Genomic DNA, 14,669 nt, shown 5'->3' on the forward strand with positions numbered 1-14,669 from the left:
AATTACCCATAACGAGCACACCTGCCCGGAATCCATAAACCTATCCCAAGAACCACAGACACTTGTATCTTATGCAGCAATAAACTTATTTAATGGGAGGGTAAACTTGTGCCGCCTACGGACTACAGGAAAAGAACATTTCAGGTAAGAATACATGTTCTACTTCCTGGTCGTCCTTAAGGCGGCACGAATGGGACATGCAAAGCAATGCAAGAACCAACGGGAGGGACATCAATGGTTTACGGCACCTTGAAGCATTCTCGAGCCAAAGGCCGATCCCTCAGACGATGCTACATCGATCCTGTAGTGTCTTATGAACGTGTTCGGTGAAGCCCACGGAGCCGCTTTACAAATCTGGTCCATTGGGACGTGATACTTCTCAGCCCAGGACGCAGCTGTAGATCTTGTGGAGTGAGCTCTTAAGAGAAGAGGGGACTCTTTATCTTCCAAAAAATAACAATGCTTGATGGTGTCTCTTATCCATCTTGCTAGCAATGATTTGCTCCCTCTTTTCCCCTTGTTTGGTCCTTGTAACTGAAGGAACAAGGCTTCGGACTGTCTGAACTCTGAGGTTCTTTGTAGGTACATGGAGATGGTCCTTTTCACATCCAAGAGATGCAACTCGTCCTCGGACTCATCTTCAAACACAGGCAGTATGATTTCCTGATTAATATTAGCAGCCGTGGAGACTTTGGGAAGGAAACCCGGCATCGTTCTTAGCACAACTGCATCCGATAGTAACCTGAGATTGGGTTCTTTGGATGACACAGCTTGGAGCTCACTGATTCTTCTGGCAGATGTAATGGCCACTAGGAAGATACACTTGAAAGTCAGGAACTTCAAAGAGGAATTCTCCAGAGGTTCAAAAGGTGGGGATGTCAGTCTCCTTAGAACTAAAGGCAGGTCCCAAGCTGGTAACGGGTTATGGAAGGATGGGCGCAGCTTGTTAATGGCTCTAAAAAATCTGCTGATGAGAGGTGTTCCTGCAAAGATTCCATTAAGGTAGGAGTTAATGGCGGTCAACTGCACCTTGAGTGTATTTGGCTTCAGACCCTTTTGGAAGCCTTCTTGTAAGAACTGCAACAGAGATGCCACTTGCTCTGGGGAGGATGACTTTCTGGTGCACCAAGCCGAATAAAGGGACCACACTCTACTGTAGACTTTGAGGGTAGCCGGCTTTCTAGAAGCTAGAAGGGTAGCAATGACCTCCTGAGACAGGCCTTGATCCGTTAAGGTTCTGAGTTCATGTTCCATGCCGCAAGCTGGAGCCTCTTGATGTCTGGATGAAGCATCCCTGATTGGAGAAGTAAGTCCTTCTGGATGGGTATCTTCCAAACCTGATTCCTCGCCAGATTCAGTGCTAGCGGGAACCATGCCCTCCTGGGCCGAAATGGCAGGATCGCAACTGCTCTCACCTTCTCGTCCCAAATTTTCTGCAGCACTCTCGGGATCAATGGAATTGGGGGAAAGACATAGACGAAAAACTTCTCCCAGCTCATTGACAGAACGTCTATCGCTAACGGATTCCCCACTCTGGACAGGGAGCAGAACTGGGGAAGCTTCTTGTTCTGGGAGTTGGCCATAACATCCAACTCTGGCAGACCCCACATGGACGTGATCTTCTTGAAGACCAAAGGGTTCAACTCCCACTCTCCTGGGCAAATCGAGTTTCTGCTGAGCCAATCTGCTCTCACGTTGTCCACTCCCCTGATGTGGATGGCCGACAGGGAAAAGAGATTCTCTTCTGCCCAGAGCATGATGCGGGCACACTCCTTCTGCATGGAGGGGCTTCGTGTTCCCCCCTGCTTGTTCAGGTGGAACACTGCCGCTAGGTTGTCTGACTGCACTTGAACAGCCCTGTGCAGAATCCTGGGTTTGAAGTGGATTAGCGCTTTCCTGATCGCTGTGAGCTCTTTCAAGTTCCAGGACATTCGTTGCTCCTTCTGTGACCAAGCTTCTTGCACCCAATGGTCCCCTACATGGGCACCCCAGGCTGAGCCTGAGGCATCCGAGGTGAGGACCGTCTGAATCGGACTCTTGAGAGCTCTGCCCTGTAGGAAACGTTGTGGGTGCATCCACCAAAGGAGATCTTTCTTCACCCCAAGAGGAATCCTGATAGTCCTCTCCAGGGAGTCTCTGCTTTTGTCCCACTGGCTCAAAATGCAAGTCTGCAACATCCTGAAATGAGCCCTGGACCACGGAACGGCTTCCAGAGATGATGTCATCATTCCTAGCACCCTCATCGCTTTCCTTACTGAGCACTGATCTACTTGAAGGAGATCTTGCACCGCTTCTTGCAGATTGTTTGCCCTCTGATCTGAAAGGAACAACTTCATTCGAAGAGTGTCTATTGTAAATCCGAGATAAGAGATGACTGTAGAAGGGTTCAGAGAAGACCTTTTTACGTTCACTATGAACCCGTGGGCATCCAACATCTGTAGGGTCTTGTGAAGATGTTGTTTCAACATGGCTTCTGAGGGGGCTCTGACTAGCCAGTCGTCCAGATAGGGCGTCACGCATATCCCTTGGAGCCTCAGAGCTGCAGTCAGGACCACCACCACCTTGGTAAAAACGCGAGGTAATGCCGAATGGTAGGCATGTGAACTGGAGATGGAGTATCTGGTGATTGAACAGGAGAGCAATCCGTAGATATTTCCTGTGTGCTCTGAGAATAGGAACGTGCAGGTATGCGTCTTGAAGGTCGATCGACGCTAGGAAGTCTCCTTCTTCTACGTTTACTATGGCAGACCGGATTGACTCCATCCGGAACTTGCGCTTCACAAAAAACTGATTTAAATAGGATAAGTCTATTACTAGCCTCCATCCTCCTGAGGCTTTGGACACTGGAAGTATCGGGGAGTAGAGACCTTGGAATCTTTCGTGATCTGGAACTCTTTCTAGAGTGTGCTTTCTTATAAACTCTTCCACCAACTCTAGAACCACTGGGTTGGAGGGCTTGTTGAGCATGAACTTCTGCGGTGGGAACGAACTCAGATCTAGAGAATACCCTCTTGTGACCATGTCTGTCACCCAGGAGTCCGACGACGTCTTTTGCCAGACCTGCGAAAAGAACCTCAGTCTGCCACCCACCGGAGGAGAAGTGCCGATGGCGTCATAATTCTTTAGGCTTGTTAAAAGCTTTTTTCTTAGCTGCTGCTGAATCTTGTCTTTTCTTATAGTTGGACTTTCTGGTCCGAAAGGAATAGCTCCTCTTTGGGGAGTATCTGGACCTCCCATAGAATGGCCTGCTGGACTTCTTTCTCTCTAATGGGAAGGCTGCGTCTTTCTCCTCATTGTAAGACTTCAGTATATCCTTTAGATGAGGGCCAAACATTGATGAAGGGTGGAAAGACATGTTGACAAAGCTGAACTTAGATGACATGTCACCCGACCATTGCTTTATCCAAAGCGCCCTCCTGGTCGCATTAGATAAAGCCAGGGACCTAGATGAAAATTTCAGTACATCCACAGGAGCATCACACAAATATTCTGCAGCGGCCTTCATCATATCGACCCCTTTTAATAGACAGTCTCTGGACACCCCCTCCTCTATATGCTGAGATAATTGACTCAGCCAGATCCTTAGAGCCCTAGCTACAGGAACAGAGGATGCCGCAATCTTGGAGGTAGAAGCTGCTGCTAGATAATTCTTTTTAGCTAAGCTATCTGCCTTTCGCTCCAATGGGTCGAACAATCTGGAGGATTCGTCAGAAGGGAATAGAGACTTCTTGACCATTCTGGCAGCCGCCAAATCAAGTTTAGGTGGATTTTCCCATTCTGCGGAATTCTTGGGGTCCAACCGATAAGTGGTTTTAAAACGGGCCCCTGCATCAGATTTCCTATCAGGGTTGGCCCAATCTTTCTTGAACCAGTCATTTAGAATGGGGTGAGAAGGAAGTCTCATATCTGGAATGTGTGGAAAATAACTGATCCTTTTTAGGTTTAGCAGAGACATCTTTAGAAGATTCTATAGTGTTCTTTACTGCAGACAATAACTTGGGAAATTTATCCTTGGGCAACAAGTACAGGTCGTCATCCAAATCGTCAAACACGATCTGCGGACTGGATGAGGAGGTACTACATTCCCCGGATGAGGAGTCGGATGCAGCTGGGGAAACGTCCATATCAACTCTCTTCCTTTTCTTGGGCACCAAGGACTCTTTAATCTCTTGTTACACATTTCCCCTTTGAACCATGATAGGAAAGAACTGGTCTGCATGTTATCAAATGGATTCAGACAGGATTTACAAGTATCCCGAGCATAGGATTCTGGTAGGGGCTGATCACATTTATTGCACACGTTGTGTCTAGATTTTCTCTTTGCCTTTCCAGAAGGAGCCATCTGGGAAAACAAGAGAAAACAGAAGAGCCCCCACTTATGAAATACAATGTCATGGAGAAAAAAGGGACCAACATCTTTCCTACCTCTGACCGGCCAAGGGATCTGCTGCCTAGGCTGAGTGCAGCCATTTGCAGATCCCGCTGGTCAGAAATACCTGGAGATCGGAACCGGAAGTGACGCAGCGGAAGTGGGGCAAAGCACTGGGACTCCCAGTCATCAGCCCAGGCCGCCATATTAGAGTCCCCTTCTATCTATACAAAGAGTAAGGAGCGGAAGGGAGCAGCCTAGAAGTCCTTCCCCCGGCGTCCATACCCACCAACAAGGTAACAAATGCCTCTCCGGCACTTACCGCTCGTGGGTCCTTCACTTTACAGGTCCCCGACGCGAAAGCCGGAACTTCCGGAAGTGCGTCATGCGTCTGTGCAGTCCTCCCCGGCGACTTCCGGTGCTGCGGCGCGCTGACATCCCCGGCATCCATTCGTCATTATCGCAGCGCGCGGACATATGGCGGCCTTAGGAAGAAGTCCTGAACTGCCGGGCCAGGGAATGTCGGGGGTGCAGGCTGAGGGACCGGGGATAGCACCCGGTATACGGCCGCCCCTGAGCTCAGGAACCCAGAAGCCCCGGGTATGAGCCACTTACCTCACGTCTTCTTCCAGGTGAGAAGAAAGAAAAAATTACAAGTGTCTGTGGTTCTTGGGATAGGTTTATGGTTTCCGGGCAGGTGTGCTCGTTATGGGTAATTGACTAATTAACTTGTCTCACTGTTTTACTGCTAGTTTTTGTTTCTTCCTTCCGGGTAAGCAGAAGGGCTTAACCCCATTCATGCCGCCTTAAGGACAACCAGGAAGTGGTATATACAGGGTGCAGTATATATAAGGTGTGGTATATACAGGGTGCAGTATATATAAGGTGTGGTATATACAGGGTGCAGTATATAAGGTGTGGTATATACAGGGTGCAGTATATATAAGGTGTGGTATATACAGGGTGCAGTATATATAAGGTGTGGTATATACAGGGTGCGGTATATATAAGGTGTGGTATATACAGGGTGCAGTATATATAAGGTGTGGTATATACAAGGTGCAGTGTATATAAGGTGTGGTATATATACAAGGTGCAGTGTATATAAGGTGTGGTATATATACAGGGTACGGTATATATAAGGTGCAGTATATATAAGGTGTGGTATATACAGGGTGTGGTATATACAGGGTGCAGTATATATAAGGTGTGGTATATACAAGGTGCAGTATATATAAGGTGTGGTATATACAGGGTGCAGTGTTTATAAGGTGTGGTATATACAGGGTGCAGTATATATAAGGTGCGGTATATACAGGGTGCAGTATATATAAGGTGTGGTATATACAGGGTGCAGTATATATAAGGTGTGGTATATACAGGGTGCAGTATATATAAGGTGTGGTATATACAGGGTGCAGTATATATAAGGTGTGGTATATACAGGGTGCAGTATATATAAGGTGTGGTATATACAGGGTGCAGTATATATAAGGTGTGGTATATACAGGGTGCAGTGTATATAAGGTGAGGTATATACAGGGTGCAGTATATAAGGTGTGGTATATACAGATTGCAGTATATATAAGGTGTGGTATATACAGGGTGCAGTATATATAAGGTGTGGTATATACAGGGTGCAGTATATATAAGGTGTGGTATATACAGGGTGCGGTATATATAAGGTGCAGTATATATAAGGTGTGGTATATACAGGGTGCAGTATATATAAGGTGTGGTATATACAGGGTGCGGTATATATAAGGTGCAGTATATATAAGGTGCGGTATATACAGGGTGCAGTATATATAAGGTGTGGTATATACAGATTGCAGTATATATAAGGTGAGGTATATACAGGGTGCAGTGTATATATGGTGAGGTATATACAGGGTGCAGTGTATATAAGGTGTGGTATATACAGGGTGCAGTATATATAAGGTGTGGTATATACAGGGTGCAGTATATATAAGGTGTGGTATATACAGGGTGCGGTATATATAAGGTGTGGTATATACAGGGTGCAGTATATATAAGGTGTGGTATATACAGGGTGCAGTATATATAAGGTGTGGTATATACAGGGTGCAGTATATATAAGGTGTGGTATATACAGGGTGCAGTATATGTAAGGTGTGGTATATACAGGGTGCAGTATATATAAGGTGTGGTATATACAGGGTGCGGTATATATAAGGTGCAGTATATATAAGGTGAGGTATATACAGGGTGCAGTATATATAAGGTGTGGTATACACGGGGTGCGGTATATATAAGGTGAAGTATATATAAGGTGAGGTATATACAGGGTGCAGTGTATATAAGGTGTGGTATATACAGGGTGCAGTATATATAAGGTGTGGTATATACAGGGTGCAGTATATATAAGGTGCAGTATATATAAGGTGCAGTATATATAAGGTGCAGTATATATAAGGTGTTGTATATACAGGGTGCAGTATATATAAGGTGTGGTATACACAGGGTGCGGTATATATAAGGTGAAGTATATATAAGGTGAGGTATATACAGGGTGCAGTGTATATAAGGTGTGGTATATACAGGGTGCAGTATATATAAGGTGTGGTATAGACAGGGTGCAGTATATATAAGGTGTGGTATATACAGGGTGCAGTATATATAAGGTGTGGTATATACAGGGTGCAGTATATATAAGGTGTGGTATATACAGGGTGCAGTATATATAAGGTGTGGTATATACAGGGTGCAGTATATATAAGGTGTGGTATATACAGGGTGCAGTATATATAAGGTGAGGTATATACAGGGTGCAGTATATATAAGGTGTGGTATATACAGGGTGCAGTATGTGTGGTATATACAGATTGCAGTATATATAAGGTGAGGTATATACAGGGTGCAGTATATATAAGGTGTGCTATATACAAGGTGCGGTATATATAAGGTGCGGTATATACAGGGTGCAGTATATATAAGGTGTGGTATATACAGAGTGCAGTATATAAGGTGTGGTATATACAGGGTGCAGTGTATATAAGGTGTGGTATATACAGAGTGCAGTATATATAAGGTGTGGTATATACAGGGTGCAGTATAAATAAGGTGTGGTATATACAGGGTGCTGTATATATAAGGTGTGGTATATACAAGGTGCGGTATATATAAGGTGCGGTATATACAGGGTGCTGTGATGGTCTCAGGACTCTCTCTCTCTATTACAGTTGGCCGCGCAGGTTCTGGAGAAGAAGAACGTCGGCTTCGGGCTTCTAGATTCAAAGAAAAATGCAAAAGTTGCAAAGAAACTTGGTAAATTCTATAGACAAAGTGTGATGATGATCGTGTATCCTCAGTGTGATGGGGATCGTGTATCCTCAGTGTGATGGGGATCGTGTATCCTCAGTGAGATGGGGATCGTGTATCCTCAGTGTGATGGTGATCGGGTATCCTCAGTGTGATGGGGATCGTGTATCCTCAGTGTGATGGGGATCGTGTATCCTCAGTGTGATGGGGATCGTGTACCCTCAGTGTGATGGGGATCGTGTACCCTCAGTGTGATGGGGATCGTGTACCCTCAGTGTGATGGGGATCGTGTACCCTCAGTGTGATGGGGATCGTGTACCCTCAGTGTGATGGGGATCGTGTACCCTCAGTGTGATGGGGATCGTGTATCCTCAGTGTGATGGTGATCGTGTACCCTCAGTGTGATGGGGATCGTGTATCCTCAGTGTGATGAGGATCGTGTATCCTCAGTGTGATGGGGATCGGGTATCCTCAGTGTGATGGGGATCGTGTATCCTCAGTGTGATGGTGATCGTGTATCCTCACTGTGATGGGGATCGTGTATCCTCAGTGTGATGGTGATCGTGTACCCTCAGTGTGATGGGGATCGTGTATCCTCAGTGTGATGGGGATCGTGTATCCTCAGTGTGATGGGGATCGGGTATCCTCAGTGTGATGGGGATCGTGTATCCTCAGTGTGATGGGGATCGGGTATCCTCAGTGTGATGGTGATCGTGTATCCTCAGTGTGATGGGGATCGTGTATCCTCAGTGTGATGGGGATCGGGTATCCTCAGTGTGATGGGGATCGTGTATCCTCAGTGTGATGGGGATCGGGTATCCTCAGTGTGATGGGGATCGTGGATCCTCAGTGTGATGGGGATCGTGTATCCTCAGTGTGATGGGGATCGTGTACCCTCAGTGTGATGGGGATCGTGTATCCTCAGTGTGATGGGGATCGTGTATCCTCAGTGTGATGGGGATCGTGTATCCTCAGTGTGATGGGGATCGTGTATCCTCAGTGTGATGGGGATCGGGTATCCTCAGTGTGATGGGGATCGTGTATCCTCAGTGTGATGGGGATCGGGTATCCTCAGTGTGATGGTGATCGTGTATCCTCAGTGTGATGGGGATCGTGTATCCTCAGTGTGATGGGGATCGGGTATCCTCAGTGTGATGGGGATCGTGTATCCTCAGTGTGATGGGGATCGGGTATCCTCAGTGTGATGGGGATCGTGGATCCTCAGTGTGATGGGGATCGTGTATCCTCAGTGTGATGGGGATCGTGTACCCTCAGTGTGATGGGGATCGTGTATCCTCAGTGTGATGGGGATCGTGTATCCTCAGTGTGATGGGGATCGTGTATCCTCAGTGTGATGGGGATCGTGTACCCTCAGTGTGATGGGGATCGTGTATCCTCAGTGTGATGGGGATCGTGTATCCTCAGTGTGATGGTGATCGCGTACCCTCAGTGTGATGGGGATCGTGTATCCTCAGTGTGATGGTGATCGGGTATCCTCAGTGTGATGGGGATCGTGTATCCTCAGTGTGATGGTGATCGTGTATCCTCAGTGTGATGGGGATCGTGTATCCTCAGTGTGATGGGGATCGTGTATCCTCAGTGTGATGGGGATCGTGTATCCTCAGTGTGATGGGGATCGTGTATCCTCAGTGTGATGGGGATCGTGTATCCTCAGTGTGATGGGGATCGGGTAACCTCAGTGTGATGGTGATCGTGTATCCTCAGTGTGATGGGGATCGTATACCCTCAGTGTGATGGGGATCGTGTATCCTCAGTGTGATGGGGATCGTGTATCCTCAGTGTGATGGGGATCGTGTACCCTCAGTGTGATGGGGATCGTGTATCCTCAGTGTGATGGTGATCGTGTACCCTCAGTGTGATGGGGATCGGGTACCCTCAGTGTGATGGTGATCGGGTATCCTCAGTGTGATGGGGATCGTGTATCCTCAGTGTGATGGGGATCGTGTATCCTCAGTGTGATGGGGATCGTGTACCCTCAGTGTGATGGGGATCGTGTACCCTCAGTGTGATGGGGATCGTGTATCCTCAGTGTGATGGTGATCGTGTACCCTCAGTGTGATGGGGATCGGGTACCCTCAGTGTGATGGTGATCGGGTATCCTCAGTGTGATGGTGATCGGGTATCCTCAGTGTGATGGGGATCGTGTATCCTCAGTGTGATGGGGATCGTGTATCCTCAGTGTGATGGGGATCGGGTAACCTCAGTGTGATGGTGATCGTGTACCCTCAGTGTGATGGTGATCGTGTACCCTCAGTGTGAAGGGGATCGTGTACCCTCAGTGTGATGGGGATCGTGTATCCTCAGTGTGATGGGGATCGGGTATCCTCAGTGTGATGGGGATCGTGTACCCTCAGTGTGATGGTGATCGTGTATCCTCAGTGTGATGGGGAGCGTGTATCCTCAGTGTGATGGTGATCGGGTATCCTCAGTGTGATGGTGATCGGGTATCCTCAGTGTGATGGGGATCGTGTACCCTCAGTGTGATGGGGATCGTGTATCCTCAGTGTGATGGGGATCGTGTATCCTCAGTGTGATGGGGATCGTGTATCCTCAGTGTGATGGGGATCGTGTACCCTCAGTGTGAAGGGGATCGTGTACCCTCAGTGTGATGGGGATCGGGTACCCTCAGTGTGATGGGGATCGTGTATCCTCAGTGTGATGGGGATCGTGTACCCTCAGTGTGATGGGGATCGGGTATCCTCAGTGTGATGGGGATCGTGTATCCTCAGTGTGATGGGGATCGGGTATCCTCAGTGTGATGGGGATCGTGTATCCTCAGTGTGATGGGGATCGTGTATCCTCAGTGTGATGGGGATCGTGTATCCTCAGTGTGATGGGGATCGGGTATCCTCAGTGTGATGGGGATCGGGTATCCTCAGTGTGATGGGGATCGTGTATCCTCAGTGTGATGGGGATCGTGTATCCTCAGTGTGATGGGGATCGTGTATCCTCAGTGTGATGGGGATCGTGTATCCTCAGTGTGATGGGGATCGTGTATCCTCAGTGTGATGGGAATCGTGTATCCTCAGTGTGATGGGGATCGTGTATCCTCAGTGTGATGGGGATCGTGTATCCTCAGTGTGAAGGGAATCGTGTATCCTCAGTGTGATGGGGATCGTGTATCCTCAGTGTGATGGGGATCGTGTATCCTCAGTGTGATGGGGATCGTGTATCCTCAGTGTGATGGGGATCGTGTACCCTCAGTGTGATGGGGATTGGGTACCCTCAGTGTGATGGGGATCGTGTATCCTCAGTGTGATGGGGATCGGGTATCCTCAGTGTGATGGGGATCGTGTATCCTCAGTGTGATGGGGATCGTGTATCCTCAGTGTGATGGTGATCGTGTATCCTCAGTGTGATGGGGATCGTGTATCCTCAGTGTGATGGGGATCGGGTATCCTCAGTGTGATGGTGATCGTGTATCCTCAGTGTGATGGGGATCGTGTATCCTCAGTGTGATGGGGATCGGGTATCCTCAGTGTGATGGGGATCGTGTATCCTCAGTGTGATGGGGATCGTGTACCCTCAGTGTGATGGGGATCGGGTATCCTCAGTGTGATGGGGATCGGGTATCCTCAGTGTGATGGGGATCGTGTATCCTCAGTGTGATGGGGATCGTGTATCCTCAGTGTGATGGGGATCGTGTACCCTCATTGTGATGGGGATCGTGTATCCTCAGTGTGATGGGGATCGTGTATCCTCAGTGTGATGGGGATCGTGTACCCTCAGTGTGATGGGGATCGTGTACCCTCAGTGTGATGGGGATCGTGTATCCTCAGTGTGATGGGGATCGTGTATCCTCAGTGTGATGGGGATCGTGTATCCTCAGTGTGATGGGGATCGTGTACCCTCAGTGTGATGGGGATCGTGTATCCTCAGTGTGATGGGGATCGTGTATCCTCAGTGTGATGGAGATCGTGTATCCTCAGTGTGAAGGGGATCGTGTATCCTCAGTGTGATGGGGATCGGGTATCCTCAGTGTGATGGGGATCGTGTATCCTCAGTGTGATGGGGATCGTGTATTCTCAGTGTGATGGGGATCGTGTATCCTCAGTGTGATGGGGATCGTGTACCCTCAGTGTGATGGGGATCGTGTATCCTCAGTGTGATGGTGATCGTGTACCCTCAGTGTGATGGGGATCGGGTACCCTCAGTGTGATGGTGATCGGGTATCCTCAGTGTGATGGGGATCGTGTATCCTCAGTGTGATGGGGATCGTGTATCCTCAGTGTGATGGGGATCGGGTAACCTCAGTGTGATGGTGATCGTGTACCCTCAGTGTGATGGTGATCGTGTACCCTCAGTGTGAAGGGGATCGTGTACCCTCAGTGTGATGGGGATCGTGTATCCTCAGTGTGATGGGGATCGGGTATCCTCAGTGTGATGGGGATCGTGTACCCTCAGTGTGATGGTGATCGTGTATCCTCAGTGTGATGGGGAGCGTGTATCCTCAGTGTGATGGTGATCGGGTATCCTCAGTGTGATGGTGATCGGGTATCCTCAGTGTGATGGGGATCGTGTACCCTCAGTGTGATGGGGATCGTGTATCCTCAGTGTGATGGGGATCGTGTATCCTCAGTGTGATGGGGATCGTGTATCCTCAGTGTGATGGGGATCGTGTACCCTCAGTGTGAAGGGGATCGTGTACCCTCAGTGTGATGGGGATCGGGTACCCTCAGTGTGATGGGGATCGTGTATCCTCAGTGTGATGGGGATCGTGTACCCTCAGTGTGATGGGGATCGGGTATCCTCAGTGTGATGGGGATCGTGTATCCTCAGTGTGATGGGGATCGGGTATCCTCAGTGTGATGGGGATCGTGTATCCTCAGTGTGATGGGGATCGTGTATCCTCAGTGTGATGGGGATCGTGTATCCTCAGTGTGATGGGGATCGGGTATCCTCAGTGTGATGGGGATCGGGTATCCTCAGTGTGATGGGGATCGGGTATCCTCAGTGTGATGGGGATCGTGTATCCTCAGTGTGATGGGGATCGTGTATCCTCAGTGTGATGGGGATCGTGTATCCTCAGTGTGATGGGGATCGTGTATCCTCAGTGTGATGGGAATCGTGTATCCTCAGTGTGATGGGGATCGTGTATCCTCAGTGTGATGGGGATCGTGTATCCTCAGTGTGAAGGGGATCGTGTATCCTCAGTGTGATGGGGATCGTGTATCCTCAGTGTGATGGGGATCGTGTATCCTCAGTGTGATGGGGATCGTGTATCCTCAGTGTGATGGGGATCGTGTACCCTCAGTGTGATGGGGATTGGGTACCCTCAGTGTGATGGGGATCGTGTATCCTCAGTGTGATGGGGATCGTGTATCCTCAGTGTGATGGGGATCGTGTACCCTCATTGTGATGGGGATCGTGTATCCTCAGTGTGATGGGGATCGTGTATCCTCAGTGTGATGGGGATCGTGTATCCTCAGTGTGATGGGGATCGGGTATCCTCAGTGTGATGGGGATCGGGTATCCTCAGTGTGATGGGGATCGTGTATCCTCAGTGTGATGGGGATCGGGTATCCTCAGTGTGATGGTGATCGTGTATCCTCAGTGTGATGGGGATCGTGTATCCTCAGTGTGATGGGGATCGGGTATCCTCAGTGTGATGGGGATCGTGTATCCTCAGTGTGATGGGGATCGGGTATCCTCAGTGTGATGGGGATCGTGGATCCTCAGTGTGATGGGGATCGTGTATCCTCAGTGTGATGGGGATCGTGTACCCTCAGTGTGATGGGGATCGTGTATCCTCAGTGTGATGGGGATCGTGTATCCTCAGTGTGATGGGGATCGTGTATCCTCAGTGTGATGGGGATCGTGTACCCTCAGTGTGATGGGGATCGTGTATCCTCAGTGTGATGGGGATCGTGTATCCTCAGTGTGATGGTGATCGCGTACCCTCAGTGTGATGGGGATCGTGTATCCTCAGTGTGATGGTGATCGGGTATCCTCAGTGTGATGGGGATCGTGTATCCTCAGTGTGATGGGGATCGTGTATCCTCAGTGTGATGGGGATCGTGTATCCTCAGTGTGATGGGGATCGTGTATCCTCAGTGTGATGGGGATCGTGTATCCTCAGTGTGATGGGGATCGGGTAACCTCAGTATGATGGTGATCGTGTATCCTCAGTGTGATGGGGATCGTATACCCTCAGTGTGATGGGGATCGTGTATCCTCAGTGTGATGGGGATCGTGTATCCTCAGTGTGATGGTGATCGTGTACCCTCAGTGTGATGGGGATCGGGTACCCTCAGTGTGATGGTGATCGGGTATCCTCAGTGTGATGGGGATCGTGTATCCTCAGTGTGATGGGGATCGTGTATCCTCAGTGTGATGGGGATCGTGTACCCTCAGTGTGATGGGGATCGTGTACCCTCAGTGTGATGGGGATCGTGTATCCTCAGTGTGATGGTGATCGTGTACCCTCAGTGTGATGGGGATCGGGTACCCTCAGTGTGATGGTGATCGGGTATCCTCAGTGTGATGGGGATCGTGTATCCTCAGTGTGATGGGGATCGTGTATCCTCAGTGTGATGGGGATCGGGTAACCTCAGTGTGATGGTGATCGTGTACCCTCAGTGTGATGGTGATCGTGTACCCTCAGTGTGAAGGGGATCGTGTACCCTCAGTGTGATGGGGATCGTGTATCCTCAGTGTGATGGGGATCGGGTATCCTCAGTGTGATGGGGATCGTGTACCCTCAGTGTGATGGTGATCGTGTATCCTCAGTGTGATGGGGAGCGTGTATCCTCAGTGTGATGGTGATCGGGTATCCTCAGTGTGATGGTGATCGGGTATCCTCAGTGTGATGGGGATCGTGTACCCTCAGTGTGATGGGGATCGTGTATCCTCAGTGTGATGGGGATCGTGTATCCTCAGTGTGATGGGGATCGTGTATCCTCAGTGTGATGGGGATCGTGTACCCTCAGTGTGAAGGGGATCGTGTACCCTCAGTGTGATGGGGATCGGATACCCTCAGTGTGATGGGGATCGTGTA

At 49.1% G+C, this 14,669-nt stretch overlaps 1 protein-coding gene across 1 annotated transcript in view; it reads left to right on the forward strand.

Annotated features, from left to right (window-relative positions):
• Window positions 1–4,946: 4,946 nt before the first annotated feature.
• Window positions 4,947–14,669, forward strand: part of LOC130344231 (calsequestrin-2-like) — a 69,962-nt gene continuing 60,239 nt past the window's right edge. The window contains exons 1-2 of the mRNA XM_056554401.1: window positions 4,947–5,001; window positions 7,573–7,657. Of these exons, the coding sequence (XP_056410376.1) occupies window positions 4,972–5,001; window positions 7,573–7,657 (115 nt within the window). The 5' untranslated portion in view covers window positions 4,947–4,971. The remainder of the gene's footprint in view (window positions 5,002–7,572; window positions 7,658–14,669) is intronic.

Source organism: Hyla sarda, unplaced genomic scaffold (genome assembly GCF_029499605.1).
Source record: "Hyla sarda isolate aHylSar1 unplaced genomic scaffold, aHylSar1.hap1 scaffold_709, whole genome shotgun sequence".
Lineage (NCBI taxonomy): Eukaryota > Metazoa > Chordata > Amphibia > Anura > Hylidae > Hyla > Hyla sarda.